The 12,884-nt window shown below is 38.5% G+C and overlaps 1 protein-coding gene across 3 annotated transcripts in view; it reads left to right on the forward strand.

The window, feature by feature from the left end:
* slc15a4 (solute carrier family 15 member 4) overlaps window positions 1–12,593 on the forward strand; it is a 26,929-nt gene extending 14,336 nt beyond the window's left edge. For all 3 annotated transcript variants that reach the window (XM_032516631.1, XM_032516632.1, XM_032516630.1), the window contains 2 exons: window positions 2,778–2,936; window positions 12,340–12,593. In XM_032516631.1, coding sequence (XP_032372522.1) covers window positions 2,778–2,936; window positions 12,340–12,491 — 311 coding nt within the window. In that variant the 3' untranslated portion in view covers window positions 12,492–12,593. The remainder of the gene's footprint in view (window positions 1–2,777; window positions 2,937–12,339) is intronic.
* Window positions 12,594–12,884: the final 291 nt, after the last annotated feature.

Consider the following 12,884-nt stretch of genomic DNA (forward strand, 5'->3'; position numbering starts at 1 on the left):
TACATCTGACCACCTCATGTTTCATGTTCTAAGAAACCAATTCTCCACCTTTAAGCATGACTGAGCCTCTGACATGGAAGATTACTATGAGACAAGGTGACTTTCACTATCATGTTTGAGGCTTAAGCATGGAAAAATCTAACAAACTCAGATTTATATGTATATTTTTTTTACATCACGTATGGAAATGTAACAAACATTGTTGCATTGATGATTGGTTTTGAATCGAATTGTTGAATCGTGAGGTGCCCAGAGAATCCCACCCCTAATGCTCATCAATATGAGGCCACCCATAATCCTTCATTGAAAATTTAGCAGCATTTGCTTGACCCCGGGGAAATAGATTACCTATTCTTTTCCAGAAAATGATTAAAAAATAAAAGCATTGAATCAAAGCCGGTCAGAATAGTTCACGCTGGAAGTGACAGCTGCAGACTTTTTTTTGATACTTTCAAGGTATCAGCTGAAAACGGCTGCAAGCCAGCTTTCTTCTTCTTCTTTTGTTGTGTTTGTGTGTGCCCTGACCTAAACAGGAAATGCCATTTCATTAAGCGATATGAGAAGTAAGGCCACATTGCCCCAGTAATACAACAATGTGACAAAGTGAGAAATTGCTCTAATGTTATATGAAATAGTTGCCACAAAATCTGTGCCAAGAACAGAAATAATATTCTCCTTTTTATTAAAAGAGGGGAAGTTTGTGTCTTTGAGAAATGCGCTGAATGTATAAATGAATGTAAAGAAGCATAAGAATTCTGCCGTGCATTGTTTTTATATCTCCGTCGTGAGAGTATCTATAGTTTTTTCTTCTCTCCTTTTATGTCTTTTCTTCTAGAGTCATGAACATGGCTTCAGGCCTCACTTATTGGGTGATTGGAGTTTGTTAAGACCTGCAGCCACAATTGAGTCATTCTCCTCTTACTACGGGTCATGCTGTTGTAGGCTCACTTTATTTCTACATCAAGAGCGAAGATTGAACCATTAATATTTAAGACTTTTTCCCTCCTCATCACAGTGGAAAGATTATCAAGCCGATCCAGTCTGTTTGCACGACTATGAACGTTCACATTCGTCTTCTTTTGGTTTAAAATCCATGGATACTGAAATTTGTTAAATAATCTTGGGTATTATAAAGCCCTTAAACAGAACTCTATAAGGCTCCTTTAGGGTCCCTATGAAAATTAAATCCAGACATAACAAAGCTATAGGCATCCTTAAAATGAACTTACTCTCCTCTCTCCCTCCATACCATCCCACAAGGCTTACTTTAAGGAAAATTGACAGAATTGTGACATATGTCTGGTTCAGAGGAGTATTTTCCCTTAGTCTTCTTCTGTTTGAATACATTTGTGTAAAACCTCCAGTGCCGTCAAACTTCCTCGCTGCAATCCACAATCTTGCAGGACGATGGGTAATTCTTTGCTCTTACACCACCCAAGTTTGTCCGCTTTCAGGCTTTAAGAATATGCAAAAAACGTTTGTGAAATTATTCCCTATTGTATTTTAGTTAGGTATTGAACTTTTTGCAAAGGATGAATTAATTTTTTTGAGAAAGACAAATCACTCTTCCAATAAGGCCCTATACATTTCAAATTCCATCCCAAATATTTCTGCCTCTATGGTCAAGAAAGGTCAAGCTCACTTTGATTGTTCCTTAAATTATTGTTGACACAGACAGACAAGAGCTGGATTACATGTTACGCCCAAAACACATATGAATTAATGAAGACACTAAGTACAACCCTTTTGAACCATGCAACCAGCTGTTAACTACAAAATTTGGATTTGGACACGCCCTAAACGCACCTGCGCCATGCGCTTCACGCTGTGCGCTTTGATTGTTAAAATAGGGCCCACAGTCTGAATATACTGTCCTGTTTACTGGGCAGAGCCATATCTGCGAATCCCTTTGCAGAAAACCTTTGCAATTCCTTTGGATTTGCATAGCTACTGACCAGTGTTTTTTTTGCTATCGAAAGGTTACCTTTGGATATAAACAAATGTATCATAACTTCATGAAAGGTCATTCATGCTTTCCACTGAGTAATAACCTTATGTTTGCCATGATCTTATTCCTTTTTTCTTCTGACGCTTCTTTTTTTTTTGCACAACTAGCACAGGTATCTAACTGCTCGTCACATTAATTTATGCAATGCCCCCCCCCCCCTCCCCCCCAAGGAATGCCTAAAAAGACAAATATATTTAACTGCAGCTCCCTAATCTCTCCAGACAGATGTAGCTATAGGGCCTCATTTGAAAAATCACATGTTTGAGGTGCCATGAAATTATCAATGTCAGCTTGCTGACAGACAGATCTCTTGGCCAAAAAGACACATATTTGATTTTGTTTTTTCTTATCTTTCTTCCTCTGAGGTCCCTTGCCCATTTTTTCAGTCCCTTTCTTTCTCTCATGACACAGTAAATACTTAGTGATGTGTTCTCCAGATTTTATTTTGAGACCAGTACCAAGCCGAGTTCCTACCCAACAATGTCACCACAGACCATTGCCACGATGGAAAATTAGCTGCCAAGCAGCTGCCGAGGAAGCTTTTTTGGTCTGACATACAATATACTAAAAGAAAACAATCACTATCAACCAAACCCCATCATGTTACATAAATGCCTAAAGACGGAGATTATACTTGAGTAGTGTTACTTGTTTGCACCATTGTATGTATCATGACTAAATTGCATGATATAGCTGGCATGACCTTTTTTTTTATTTCCTTCATATTCCACCACAATTCAACAAACAGTCTTTTAACTCTTTGTTGCAGGTCTTGAGTTTGCCTATTCTGCAGCCCCCAAGTCCATGCAGAGTGCCATCATGGGGCTCTTCTTCTTCTTCTCTGGGATTGGCTCCTTCGTGGGCTCCGGTTTGTTGGCTATTGTCTCCCTCAAGGAGATTGGCTGGATGTCATCCCACAAAGACTTTGGTAAGGGAATATCATATTTTATACACTTATATTGTAAACCATTGAGATCAGAAACACAACTCCACATAATTGCTAACAAAAAACATAATATTTCATTGTTTACAGATAGGTTCACCCACCCAAACAATCACTCATTAAGAGTTTAAAGCTCAACATGTTTTTGTTTTTTTATCAATCATCATTCTATGCCACTTCCATAATGGAACTTGTGACTTGACATGAGATGATTTTGTCTGTACTTTAACTCAAAGAATGATGCTCTCTTCAAAAGAATCTCCAACACAGAGGTGATTGATCTTTACAGATACAGTTTTCTCAGGGCTGTCCATAATCCCCCATAACATGCACTGAGCCTGCTGTTAGATGCTCAGTGGAGTCCACTATTTACTTTGCACATCGGCTGTATGTATGGACTCGTAGTAGAATTGTTGGTATTGATTTAGAATGCAGTTCTAAAGTTTTTTTTCAGGGACGTACCTTAAGAATGCTTTTAGCAGAGAGGGTAGGACAACACCCTGTACAGTTCTTTTGTGTTTAAAGTGTTTCCCATAATAAATAGACATGTCAGACTAACGACAAAAGGTTTGTGTAAATCTGTCGAAGTGGTAGATGGAATAGTGTGGTGTTGGCAGCAGATGGATGGGCTCCCTAGCGTGAGGAGGCTCCCAACCCAGATGCACTTTTCCCTGAGCATGCGGTAAATAAGCCAACACTGTAAATTGTTTACCCACGAACACCTAATAGCTCATTAATACAGTGTGCCGACAGGTAGGAAGGTACTTTTGATGATGTTAGCACTGGAAGATGCTTGGCACGCTTCATAGATTCATCCTTTGCTCAGCCTTGCTCCACTTGAGGGGCAGTTAAACTAGAGCCGGATTGCCTGTAAGACTATTTTTGCTTTCCATAAACATGTCATTTAAAAGGTGAGCTGGAGAAATGGAACAAAACATCCTCATGGCACGGCACAAAGCTTAGGCATTAAGTACAATCAGGAATCATGCAGTCTGTTTTTCACAGTTTGTTGGATGTTAGCTTCTTCCACATCTCACGGCTCTCTAGGTGGAATGGATTCAACTTATTTCCATGGCTGCGGGCAAAATAGTGTGCAGTAAACAGCATCTTGGGTGAGCTGTGCTAAGTTGTACTGAGCTTTACGGGCCTGAAGACAGATGAGCAACATTAATCACAGGCTGGGGGTCTGATTACATAGCCCTGGATCTCTTAAGTAAAGCTGTCCCTGGAGCATTACATGGAGATGGCACTGCTAGTCTGGCATCACACTGGTGGATACTCAGCTCCCCTGTCACGCTGTTGCTCCGTCTCTCCCCGTTTTGTACTTAAGTTATTTAGAATGAGTAAAGTGTCATATGATGAGTCCATCAAGTTTGTTCTTTGTTATGGTATTACAAGCTGGTTTGGTAAAGACGGCAGTGAAGATTGACCCAAGTTATTTTTCATTTTTAATTTCAACCGTGTACGTGTTATGGTGAATAGTGTGGTTGTTTCAGTTTAGGCCAGTGTTTTCACAAGATGTGTGTGATTTCATATTCCTACTGTGTCTTTTTGTGACAATTTGAATGATGGTCCTAGTAAGAAGAAAACTTTCCCATTGCAGCTACGTTGTAGCCTATTTCAGCTCAACTATTCTGTCATTTTTTTGTTCATGAGACACTATAAAAGCAAGCAATTGACTTTAAGGATTTTTTTATATGAAATACTGTTTGCAGTTAATCCTCAGTTTACACTCCACGCAAAAGATACGTTAATTAAGAGAATAACGATTTGTTAATTGCATCCCTATTTTAGGGAATTGAGGTACTATATATGAAATTTATATATTGTGTGTTGCACATACAGCATAATCCCAACTGTGTCAGGTATACATGTTTGTGAATGTTATTTGTTTAACAAACTCATATTGCAAGAACGTACTAAAGAAAGGTAGCCTCTTCATATCCTTTAATCCTCTTATGCCAGCTTCTTGTTCTTGGAGTTTTGAATCTCCATAAACAAATGACTTTCCTGTTTGATATGTTGGGTTGAAAAACCACATGTGCGACTTAAAGCCTGTGGCATTTTAATCAGGAGAGACGTGTTTGCAGATATGCAAAAAGGTTTATTGTACAGCATAATAATATGTGCAAAGTCTTTGGAGATTAGACTCCATCTTTATAGTTCGTATATAGGGGTAGAGAACCATCATAACCCCCGATGGAATCTAGACACCAGTGGATCCCAAAGACAAGACCGAAGGAGGCTCCGGAACGGTCAGCTGGAGTAGACAATAACTGAAGGTGGAAGGGGAGGTGGAGGGTTGCACTCTTTGCCTGAAACAACAGCTGATAGCAAAGGGAGAAACAGATTTAAAGTAGGGTTATAACTCTGTGATTGGCCCTTTAAATTCGTATACAATTCTGATCGGTTAAGCAGGAAGTTGAACGCCTCCAACATCTGATTCGATTTAGGAAGAGAGCATTGATTAAGGGTTAGGTCTTCCTGAAAGAATTTACGCAGAGCTACATTAGTCGGCAAAGCAGTGGTGAAAATGGTTATACAGCATTTCCGCCACATCTGCTATCAAACTTAAAACACGAGTAAGCTAATATGTTGAAAAAATTGATCCTTCAGACACGGCCCATCGTTTCCCCACTATGGTTACATCTGGTTGAATAGTCATCCATCACACTCTTTTTTTTTTTGTGTTATTTTTTATAGGCCTTTTATACCTCATCTCATCCTTTACGGCTTGGAGCTTTTTTTAAAACTCATTGGCCAAGTCGATCAAAGATCAACCTTTACTTTCTTTACAAGCATTATCCTTTACACAGGTGGAGCTTTTTGTTTCTAGAAAATGTCTTTTGTTGCATTGAAATTGTTCAGCCTTTGTGAGAGTATCATTCACTCAACATTGTTTTTGTGAACCGATATGGTCACATGACCGGAAACGGCCTTTTTCTTTGACCCGTGTTCAAGTCCTAACTGATCTTATATTCTATGTCTGGGACGTGTTCTGACACTCCAAGCGAGCTGACATTAGCACATCCTGCTCCTGAAGATCACACTCAGTGAAATGTCAATGTTTTAATGGACGCCTTTAATGTCAGCCATGGGAAATTTGACATGAACTCTTATTCTGTCTGAAAGGGCTCTATTTGAAAATGTCATTTTTGGTGTGAGTGTTAGACATGTCAGACGCAACAGAGAGAAAACAGAAATAGTTAGTATGTGGTGGCCATGTACAAAATTCCAGCTATTTTTTCAAGTTTTTTTATCAGCAATAGGGGAGCTGCAGAAAATAACTATATTTATAGCTGAAACAAACATGCATCTATTCTCCTCTGATTTCATTCTGAAGATGGCATTTAATGCATTGAAGCATTCAAATGTTCGTTCATTGCGCTAAAGGTCTAGATAAATTAATCAATCCTTCAAACATTAAATTGATATTGACCCGTTTCATCTGGACTCACATGGTCTGCTCAAACTCACTTGCAGGTAAATTGTTCCACAAGTTTATACCACTCAGTTATTATATGGTTGACCACTTCTGTTGGTGGTCACAATCATTTAGTGTAGTCACAATCAACATTTACTTACTCACAGCTGTAGCACAGGACCACATGGAAAAGAAGAAAAAAAGTTTAACAACTCTTGCTCCAAAATACTCCACTCAGAGTGTTTATCACGTTTCTCTCCCTTTCTATCATTTTATTTTATATGTAAGTCCATGGGCCCAGACCCAAAATGTAACACACCGGTACCGTCTGAGTGGGCAAATTCTAGTTGTGATTTAATTTCTATACATCCATAGATTATATTTTGCTACGATAGACTAGCAGCTTATTAATGGTTGTCACATCTTAAAGTAATGGACTGCTGTGGTTAATTAATCTTATTATTTCCTACAGAGGCAAAATACGGGTCCTTCAAGAGTAAAGTGAGATGATGTTTTGTAAATACACAAAAATCTGCCCATATGCCAGAACATAATCTTTAAACCTTATGTGATTAAAACATGTCTGTGGCTGAAAGGAGGAAGTAGAGTCTAACTTAATGTGTACTGAGATTGGACCAAGAACCATTGCAAAAGTGAAAGCTTAATCAGTTTTTCATTCCAACTGTGCTTGTTAAAAGACACGTTTTGCAATCTGGAACAAAGGTTGAGATCCAGTCATCAGTCAGAATATTATTAAGGCTACAAACTTACTAACTAACTAACTAACTACGTACATTTTCTGCAGCAGAAGATTAATTTAATCCAGGATTTGTTACATCAGAGAGTTTTTCATATGTTACTGTAAGTTCTTTACGTATTTCCATACCGTCTATATTTGACTTTAAACTGAACATATTTTAACAAACAATTTTCCCTCAACAAAATTTGTATATTCCCTGTTTTTTGGAAGCAATACTGCTCTGTTAATTAAGAATGCAGAAGCTGGTTAACTATCTGTTACGGGAAATTATTGATTAAATATACAAGCGCCCTCGCCGCTCTTCCCTTTTCCTCCCGTGCACTCTCCTGTCAAGCACGTTGCTTTGCACTTCATGAATTATTTAAACACTGCTTTTGTTCTTGATCTATTTAAACTTTTAACCAGATTAGGATGTCAACAAAATAAGTTAACACTGCGATAAGGGTCAAAGTATCACTCATTTCAGTACTGCACTGGCAGAAATTTACTGTCATCAGCCTCTGATCTCTTATCCTAGATCAAAAGTTTCAAGGTATAGATATGGCTTAGTGCATACTAGGCATTGGTAAAGAGAACAGAGTTTCTTTATTCCGCTCGATTTCCAATTGTCCACAAGAGCATGCACACAACAGATGTACTGAAAAAAGAATTATTTATGTATACGTGACATTAGAGAGAATGATCTGCTCTAATGATCAAAATTGATCATGCAAAGCCCCGGCATCACTCGTTCCAAATTAGTCATTCCTGCTCTTTGATCAGTAGCATAGGACGCCTTATTAAATCATACAAGAACATGAAGGTTTCTATGTTACTGTAACTGCTTCTAATGCAGTGAGGTAGATGTTACAGGCCTTTGGTGTGAAACACTGGCATTGTTTTAATCACAGCTGTTGACATTACAATGTCTAGTTTAGTAAAGGTTATAGATAATGTTTGACATATGGGCACATTTACACATCATCTCACTTTACACTATTCTTGAAGGACCCTTTTTTTTCCTCTCTGTTCTATTATTTGAGTTGTAGACTTTTACATTTTCAGTAAGTATCAAGGTCAGTAATGTAAAACCGTGGGATGACAATATTGGCCAGTCAGTTGGGCCAACACTGGTCAAGACTGAAGTATCCCAACAACTATTGAAGTGATGACATGACGTTTTGCACAGATGTTCATAGTCCAGAGAGGATAAATACTACTGTTAATTGCTATTGTAACCAAGACAGTGTTTTAGTCAATGCACAGCAGTGAGCTAAACATGCAAGCATACAATTCAACATAATATATGAAGAATTAAGCTTTCGATATGAGATAAATAATAGTCAGTATTCATTTGGATTAAAAAAGGTTTCTCTTCCTAATTCTTTCCAGGAAACCAGGGAAATCAACATAAATGTTAGCATGTTAACACACTGAACCAAGATGGCAAACATAGAAAACATTATATCTGCTAAACATCAGCATGTACCGTCAGCATGACTGTAGACTGTTAGGGCCTTATTTTTGTGCCGACGCAATAACCAGCACAAGCAGCACTTTGATTTTAAAATTTCACTTTGCTCCTCTTAGTGGTATTTTAGTAGCTAGTGGACAGGTGGGAGGTTTATACCGATTAGGCAGTGGAAAGCAAGTTGTAGTGTTAATTTCGTCAGACGAGACTAAATATGTTTGTCAACAAACTTTTTTTTCCCCATGGCTAAGACGAGACTGCCCCATTGTCCAAAAACGCTGACTAAAACTAAATTAACATGCATTATTGTTGACGAAAAAAGACGAGACTAAAATGTTTTGCATAAAATAAAAACTAAGATTAAGTCTCTCTTCATTTTCGTCTACAATCGTCTCTACTTTTTCATCATGTGATAGAATATTCAGCTGTTACTAGGGTTGGGTACCGAGACCCGGTGCCTTAATGACTTAATTTCTGTGCCACTTAAATGTCTCTGCTTCGCCCTGATGCTCCGAAAAGGACGTTAGAGGCAACCGAAACATTGCCTCATGTTAACACTAGTTAACATTACACTTGGTAGCAGGTAACGTTAGCCTGCCGTTAGGTAGCAGTTGGATTAAACACGGTTAAAATGCTGACGGCTAAAACTGTTTAAAGGCTTGTCTGTATTTCACTGTAGAGGATTCCTCTGCTGTTGTCTGAAAAACAAAACAGATGTTGCGTTCACTTGAAACTCGCCTCGCCAGCCTTGTGCTACATTCATAGTTATTGGAAAATACCTTTTTCCCATCCAGTGGTTGTTTTTGTTGTGAAACAGGAATTTATTGGTGAAATAAGAAAGAGGCTCGATATTTGGTCGCATTTTACGTACAATGATATTGACAAAAAAATGAATGTGTCATAACTATTTGACTGAAATGGTTGTCAGAGAACATCTCAGAAATAATTTGTTATTTAAAAAAAGACCAAAATGTTTATAATACAACTTTTTGTGATGAAATTGTTATCATTAACAAACCGTACACTGGGACATAGAAATGCGTTCCAGGACCCCCAAAAAAACAGAGGAAAGACGGGGAGGGGGGAGACCCAACAAAAACACACTAAAACTTTTTTTTAACTAAAAGTTTTCTTTTGACTAAAACTAGACTAAAATGAAGAGAAACGATATTTGAATTACTAAATATATGGCTAAAACTAACAAGTACATTTGGCACAAGACTAAATTAAAAATTGGTGACAAAATTAACACTAGCAGGTTGTTGGTATGATGTAAAATGGGTCTTAGACATTACGCTGAGAATGTCTCAGAACTATGTTTGTTTATGGCTGTAATCTGATGATTTTATCAACAACAGAAGATAAAATACTTGGAGCAAATGCACAAGCTATAACTGAATAATGATTAAAATCTAAATAAAAAAATAATTGAAACACTCCCCAGCCAGTAGGTGTGTTTCAATAGGTGCCAAGAAATGTGTTCAATGCAACAAAAAAAAGATGGGATAGACTACTTTCCTATTTGTTTATAAAATAAAAAATAAAAATCTGCATGCCATGTTTTATTCTTGATATGCATTAAGAAGGAAATGCGATGTAATCATCTAAGTTGCTTCACCATCTTATATGATAAATTGATATGATCTTTTTAATTATTAATTTCTATCATTGTTATACTAATTTCACTGTTCAAAAACTGCAGATTTTTGGGCCTGTGTGTTCCCGTCGCGCTGCTCTGCACCATACCGACAACAACATGATTTCCTCAAAATGTGTCTTTCCATTTCTTGAGCTATTGATGTCATACTTTGCTGTGATTGGAACAGCTGTGTCAGAGCGATAAGACCAGTGATGTGACTGACTGAGAGTGTTTTTATTAATCTTCGCACCCTCTAAACTATATTTAACTTCCGCCAGCTTTTTGCACTTTGTGCTACTGCGCATACTTGAACATTTTAGTTCAAGTATGCGCAGTAGCACAGGTATGGTAGGCAGGTATGCTCTGAGATGCCCACACAGTTCATGCCCCCCCAAGACTTACCGCTTTGCACTTCTTTTGGTTTGTTTACAACATAATTCAGCTGCTCAAAGCCTGGTTTTGTTAGTGTAAAGGGTAGTGACCTCAAGTGTACTGTAAATTTGAACTTTTTCACTTTCTCTAGAAGTAAAGAGACTGCAAAAAAAGGTTTGGAAACTATCTAATTTCTGCTGTGCTCGTATACCAGCATACCATTGAACACATTCCAAAATTGTTCAATGAAATAGCCAAAAATGTAATATGTGAAATAAATGAAAGATCTCTATAGAAAGCCTGCTAGTCTATAAGCACCATTTTGACCCAAGGGGCTGTTAACTTTAAAATGACAGAATGACAGATATAATTAACACACACACACACACACACGCACACACACAAACAGTGTATGTGAATAGGCAGAACTTAAATTGAGAATTGCCCCCATGTATAATTAAAATCAAGCCTACTTCTCTTTCCCTGGCTCTTTATTGGGTGTGACAGCTCCACTTGAAGAAGCTAATGGGAGCTTTCTGAGACAGATGGCAGATTGCTTTAGGGCTTCACATTTACTCATTTGACGATAATGTACGGTGTAAGCCATAGGTATCTGTCCACTGGTGAAACTGTGCCTTAAATGGAGCCTGTTAATGAAAAAAAACATTTTCTTGAATGTGCTGGAGCAGGGGGGAAACCAGAATTCCTCATTTGCCCAGTATAAGGCAACCTTTAACACCCCAAAATGTCTCCTTGTCCAGCAAAGTAGTAAACAGACTCATCTCACGCTGTTGGCTACAAAGTCAATTGGTCTGGCCTGACATGGTCAAGAGGACAAAAGCTGCTCTAAAGCCAATCCAATTGTCTCCATACTTGAACAGTGGAGACAATTGTTGTTTTGCCCTTCATGTGAAACCCTAGCAAGGCGAAAACAGGATTTGTTTAGAGCTTTTCCTCTTGAGCTTTGTTGCTGAATGAGGACGGCCACTTCAATCACGAGTACGGCAAGAGTCCGAGTTTAAAAGCTGCTGGCTGAAGTCTCTAGACCTAGTAGGAAAAGAAATGGGTAGCTTGAAACTTATTGTGTGTCCTCAGTTCTTTCAGTCTGTTTGTCTTCCTCTCCCTCATCATACAGCAAATCTCAGCGGAGGCGTCAGTTTATTTTTTCCTCCCTTTTATTACATCCCATTCCCATGAGGAAACAAACCGTCCTTTAATACCGATGAAAGACTCCCTGGCTCGAATCACAGCTGAGGGCCCATATTGCTCTGTTATTTCTGGTGCTTCAGTCTCACATCATCAATACTGCCTCTCTGTATCAGTACAGAAGGGGTCAACCATCTCCACTTTCAGAAGGTTTCACTGTGGTGAGATGAGAAGTAACAAGCCCCATCCACTGAATCCTAATTTCTCGACAGCATCGCGTTTCCCTGCCATGCTCACTTCAAGCCTTCTTTTTATGTCTAGCAAAAATGCAACCTGCCGCACTTGCGAGCTTGTGGCCGCTTACCTTTGCCTTTGGTATTCTTTTAACACGTCGCAGTACTTTGTGATAAAAAAAAGAAAACCTCCTGCTGTCGCCCTTTGAATATGCCGTGACTGACTTTTTTGTTCTCCAAATTACCATATTTGTCATTTTTACCATGCGGCTCACAGTTTTGAGTCTTGTCTGGGCTGTGTGAAGTCTCAGCTGAGGTGGTACATGTTCCATTATAATAATGTCCCTGTTTTCTCTCTTTCCAGGTAATATCAATGACTGCTCTCTGCACTACTACTTTTTCCTCCTGGCAGGGATCCAGGGCATCACATTGCTGGTGTTCCTTATTGTCTCTTTCAAGTATGAAAGGCAGAGGGGCAGAACAGGAAGCCAACGGCAGAGACATACATCCTCTTGACCTATAAGTGTTCCCATACCCCTCCTCACCATACCCGCCTTCTCCAGTCATATCGCTCAGTGCCCAAAGACCCTGTCGAATAGCTTCTTAATCAAATCCTACAGAAGTTTGGTTTACCTCTTTTAGTCACAAATGATCTTGACTATATATTTTGTATTTATGTTTATTTTAGCTTTTTAGCTAAACATCTGACTATCTTTTTTTTGTACAACAATGGTTTGAGGTCACTGGATGAATGCACAGATACCACTGAAAATATAGAGATTAATGTATTTCTACTCTTGTTTCCTTTCTTTGATCATTTGCACTTGACTTGAGGATCGGTGACATAAAATACAAAAACAATGAAATCCAGGTTTTCTAATTTCTTGTCATAAAGAATGCTCAGTTTGT

Source organism: Etheostoma spectabile, chromosome 5, assembly GCF_008692095.1.
Source record: "Etheostoma spectabile isolate EspeVRDwgs_2016 chromosome 5, UIUC_Espe_1.0, whole genome shotgun sequence".
Lineage (NCBI taxonomy): Eukaryota > Metazoa > Chordata > Actinopteri > Perciformes > Percidae > Etheostoma > Etheostoma spectabile.